Source organism: Perna viridis, chromosome 13 (assembly GCF_037379345.1).
Source record: "Perna viridis isolate PV_CMFRI_1.1 ecotype Kerala chromosome 13, ASM3737934v1, whole genome shotgun sequence".
Classification (NCBI taxonomy): Eukaryota; Metazoa; Mollusca; class Bivalvia; order Mytilida; family Mytilidae; genus Perna; species Perna viridis.
This window is the reverse complement of record NC_142457.1, coordinates 1320161-1324886: the sequence shown is the minus strand read 5'-3', so window position 1 is coordinate 1324886 and position 4726 is coordinate 1320161. Positions and strand designations below refer to the sequence as shown.

Here is a 4726-nt window from a genome sequence, read left to right as displayed (position 1 = left end):
AATCGTTAAAGGCCTTCAAAAAAAGTCCTATGCATTGGAATAGCATAACCAAAATTTAGTGTATGTAAGACTTTATATATTTTCATTATAAACATAAATATTTACATGTATATGTATAAAATCAAGTGAACGTGTTTATTACTCTATGTGAATTTGAACCACTTTAAAAAGTTACTTACATACAAAGTCATGTACTATCTTATCATTTTATCAATAGAGACGAAGTAAGATCCAACTACGAACTTGACATACTTTTCTTTGTACCAACTAATCACTATGGTACTCGTCCCATTGTTTTCAGTTTTATTATTCCTAATGAGATTTACTTGTGCTAAAAATTACAATGAGGATATTATCGAAATTCACAAGCTGTTAGTGACAATGAATGCTAGAATTGAGCAACTTGAACACGAGAAGACGGAAATGCGAAGCGAAATTAATAGTTTAGAACACGAAAACGAAGCGTTGACGACCGAGATCCGTGAACTTCGAGACGGTAAAACCAGCGAACCAGACCTTAGTACCGAACCAGGACAGACAGTAAACAACGCAAGTAAGTAAATCAAAGCAGAGGTGGAATCGCATTATTTTCAGAAATATGGAATTGTTAGTCCTCAATATGTTGAATGTATCACAACTTTGGTAGTGATGGCCGATCTACTGGTAATGGTCGACATCAACGAATCCCACGCGAGCGACTTCCAGGAATCCAGGTCTGTCAAATCTGTTTATAGAAAATGTGTAGATAAGGGAGAGATTCCAAAACTTTAAATCGGATATATGTAAGTGCGCCATGCGCAATTGGACGTTTGACAAAAAATGTTATCTATACATAGCCATGCTTCTCTGTGATACAAAAATGTACCTACTACAGACTTTTAAACCGTTATATTTAATCATTTGGGTCAAGCAATACAATATACGTAGCACAACAGGCAGCACAAATAAGACAAGCATTCTGAGAGTAGTGCAAAACAATACATAAAACTATTTTGGTTCATCAAGTATAAATGACAAACTGAAGAAATGACCTTGATTTTGAACTGAAGAAGGGCTATGGAAAAAGACAAGAGATATATTAAAATACGTTTAACAGATGCAGCTTTGTAGTTTTATGCACGGACAATTGGATGGATTAGGTTTCAAATTCCATACCAATCTAAATGAATAATCACCCGATCTTTTGTTATATCAACATAATGTGTTACATTGCAACAGGTTTTCTTTAGGAAAAAAGGGCGTTAAACTGAAAGTTTGGTATAGCACTTAAAACTGAAAGTTGGTAACTTTGGAAAAAATCAGCAAAGCGAACGAAATGTAAACTTGATCAAGGTACTCATCAAGGTATACTATCTGCAAGCGTTTAGACAAAAAGTGCGAAAAACCTAAATTTCGGTAAGTTTTTCAAAGTTCAAGGGCCGTAACTCGGACAAAAATCAGTGAAGCAGAACAAAACGTTAATTTGATCTGTAACTGGTCAAGGTTGACTAACATATAAAAAAAATCAGCTGAATATCTGCAAGCGTGTAGAAAAAAGTGCGGAAAACTTCATTTTTTTCCGGACGGACGGAGTGCAAATCTAAAGTCCCCTTCGGCTAAAGCCGGTAGGGGACTAATAATACTAAATATCTAGAGAACTCTTGACCAAGATGGACCTCATTTTCGCAATTGTATAGACTGCATTATAAAGTTGCCTATTTTATGCACAAATTCAATCATGGATCAAGAAGTGTTCTAGTTTTAGTTGATTTTTGTTCACGATCATCAAAAATAAAACGCCTCATCATCATTTTTCTGACGCAGTCGGTACAGCTTCGCTTTTTACCCTCTAACCTTAAGGACGCTCTTCTATGGAAACGCAAATCACCTGATCGCAATTATGTTTCCCAACTGGCCAAAAACTACTAACTTAGTGGCGTTCGAAAAAAAAACTGTATCGAAAAGTTGAAATTGCGTTAGAAAAAAAACAATCAAAAATTTAACATTGCCTGCCATGTATTATTTTCTTAAAAGAAATGTAGATCATTAGAAAAAGAACAAAATTTTACAGCGTCGGTTATCTTTTTTTTTAAAGATAGTACTTGTTTTTAAATTGAGTGCATAATTTATTTTGTCCCAACTTATAACGACCAGTTGCAATTGCCAGTGGGTGCGAATCCTGATATAGTGTCATTGTTTGTTACAGAGCGGCTACTTCTTCCACATGCAGACGGACCCTCAACCCCAGTGGCCTTCTATGCATTCATGTCGAAGGATGAAGCAGCTCCGAGCAGTCATTTTACACTTAAATTCGATACAGTTAAAACGAATATTGGTAACGGATACAACTTCCACAGTGGAACATTTGTGGCTCCCGTTTCTGGTACGTACGTTTTCACATACACAATTTACGCCAATATTCGTGGGGCGATATTTTTAAGCATTTATGTCAATGAGGAAATCTATGGCGGCTCGACCTGCGACACCCAAGAAGCTGGCGACTATGACTCGGACACGACGACTATAGTGGCCTCTCTTCAGCTGGGGGACAGTGTCAACGTTCGTACAACTAGTGCTAGTTCAGCGATGATTAAAAGCAATGGACCATTGCGAACCACCTTTGCTGGCTGGAGAATTATTTGAAATTTAAGTATAATATAATAGGGATCGAAACTTTCTATGTCTTTTTTTTATTAACGAACTTGCATGCACATTTTAAAGGACAACACGAGGCATGTATGTAATGACGTCAACAAGGATAAGGATAATTCATTAAGAACCGCTCTGACAGTCTTCATGTCAATCTGCTTGAATTACATGTGTATGTTCAATTTCGGTCTCGTCGCTCTCTCGTACAAGAAGTTTGTCTAGATTATACATGTATATTTCCAAATCAAAGTAAACATTACCACAAACATAAATACACTGCATAGTCAGTACTTCATTGGTACTGCATAGTCAGTACTTCATTGGTACTGCATAGTCAGTACTTCAAGTAATATAAAACTATTTTGGGGTCACACAAAGCTTAATGTCTTTACTTGTGGTAGCGTGCTTGTCGTAGGATTGATCAAAGATTGCCAGCCCTGCTTCACACACAAGCAAACAGCTACACGAACTAATTGGTTTGGAGTCAGATTAATAATTCCTTCATGTCGTTGCTTTATGGAGAAGCATACTAAAATCTGGCCCCGTACGTTGGAGTTCTTTAAAGCCGGGTCTGTTCGATTGAACAAACTTTTTTCAATATGTATGATATATCCGTCATAAGATTTTAAACATTGAATCAGTCTGTACGGGACGACAAGTTGATTCTGAGGGGCTGGCAATTTATGGAAATACATATTTTGCCTACACCTCCTAGAAAATGAATAAATATTCTGGCCTCATAATTAAAGAACTTAATACAGTGAATTGGAAATAAATAATTTATTCCATATGTGTTTTCGCACCCGCAAAATTTCAAATATGAATATTCTGACCCGACAAACTTTGCCAGCCTCCCCTTCAGAATCAAATGCACCCCCCCCCCCCCTGTACATACATGTATATATATTTCACTGCTCATTTAAACCCCATATTGTATCAAGCTCTCTGATTGGTTGGTTCTATTAGAACAACCAATTTGAATAGGTACTGTGACGTCATTAATGTCATTTGGTACGTTGTTCGCGATCAAAAAATATAACGCAATAACGAATCAATGCTTTAAATTTGGCCCGGAATCCATTAGAAATTAATGTTTCCAATTTTGAACAGGTCTTCGAAATACATGAATGTATATTGTCGTACACCAGGTTATTTTGTATCACAACCTGTTCAAAACATAAGATATTATAATACTGTAATGGAGGTGACTGTAGCTAGTTGATATTTTAATATTATTGTTAACTTATCAAACTGTTCACGTGATTTGGCTTTGGTCATGTGACATTATTACCGATGTAAATAGTCGCAACTTTCATTTTGGGCTTGCCTCGGTGTTTTTCGTTAAATGTTCGAGTCTCAGTATTTTACAAAAGTTCAGTTTATTTCAAAACGAGTTTTACTCAAATCCAGTTCTTAACATTTGAGTTGATATCCTTGCTCTGGTTAGTTGATTAATTTTGAACTGAGTATTTAAGCGAGTGCGCGGCGCGGTTTATCGCTTCTTCTACAGATAGCCAGTTTAGGTTCGTATCACACCGTTTCTCTACTTTAAGACTGTTACAGTCTGTACGTTCTTTCTTTCTCACCTATTTACGGTTTTGCCGTAACATTCCGGAGAATACTTTTGGTATTTTTTGGCTTGCCGATTTAGGGAATGATTTTATACATTAAGGCTTCTTTATACACTAAACATTTATACTTATTGGTTTTCTGTCGACCGTCGAGCCGTGTTGAAATGTAAATTAGTAATTAAGGTTGGTCAACAGGTAGGATTTTAAATCTCGCGCTTTCCCGTGAACGATGTTTAAGTATTTAAGTTAAAGCCAGTCACCTCCAGTTAACTAGCTAAACCGGTTAATTTACTCATAGGCGTTATGCATTTATAAGCGTTATGCACCATTATTTTACATGACTTTGTACTTTGTTAAATAAACTGTGTGTTTCCACATGTAGTTCTTATTCACAGTGTTTAATGGTAGAGTCCAGTGCACTAACAATCTACGCGGGGTGTACTGTATGAAGTTTGGTCATAGAAGTAGTTATTGACAAGTAAATCTAGAAAAGCAAATTATTCATCGAACATTCAAACACTATCATT

At 36.2% G+C, this 4726-nt stretch overlaps 1 protein-coding gene across 1 annotated transcript; it reads left to right on the top strand.

The window, feature by feature from the left end:
- Nucleotides 1-202: 202 nt before the first annotated feature.
- Nucleotides 203-2655, top strand: LOC148599176 (uncharacterized). The gene is made up of 2 exons (XM_088558908.1): nucleotides 203-553; nucleotides 2186-2655. Exons 1-2 carry the CDS (start codon nucleotides 277-279, stop codon nucleotides 2620-2622), a joined length of 714 nt encoding a protein of 237 aa, XP_088415034.1. The 5' UTR covers nucleotides 203-276; the 3' UTR covers nucleotides 2623-2655.
- The last annotated feature ends 2071 nt before the right edge of the window (nucleotides 2656-4726 follow it).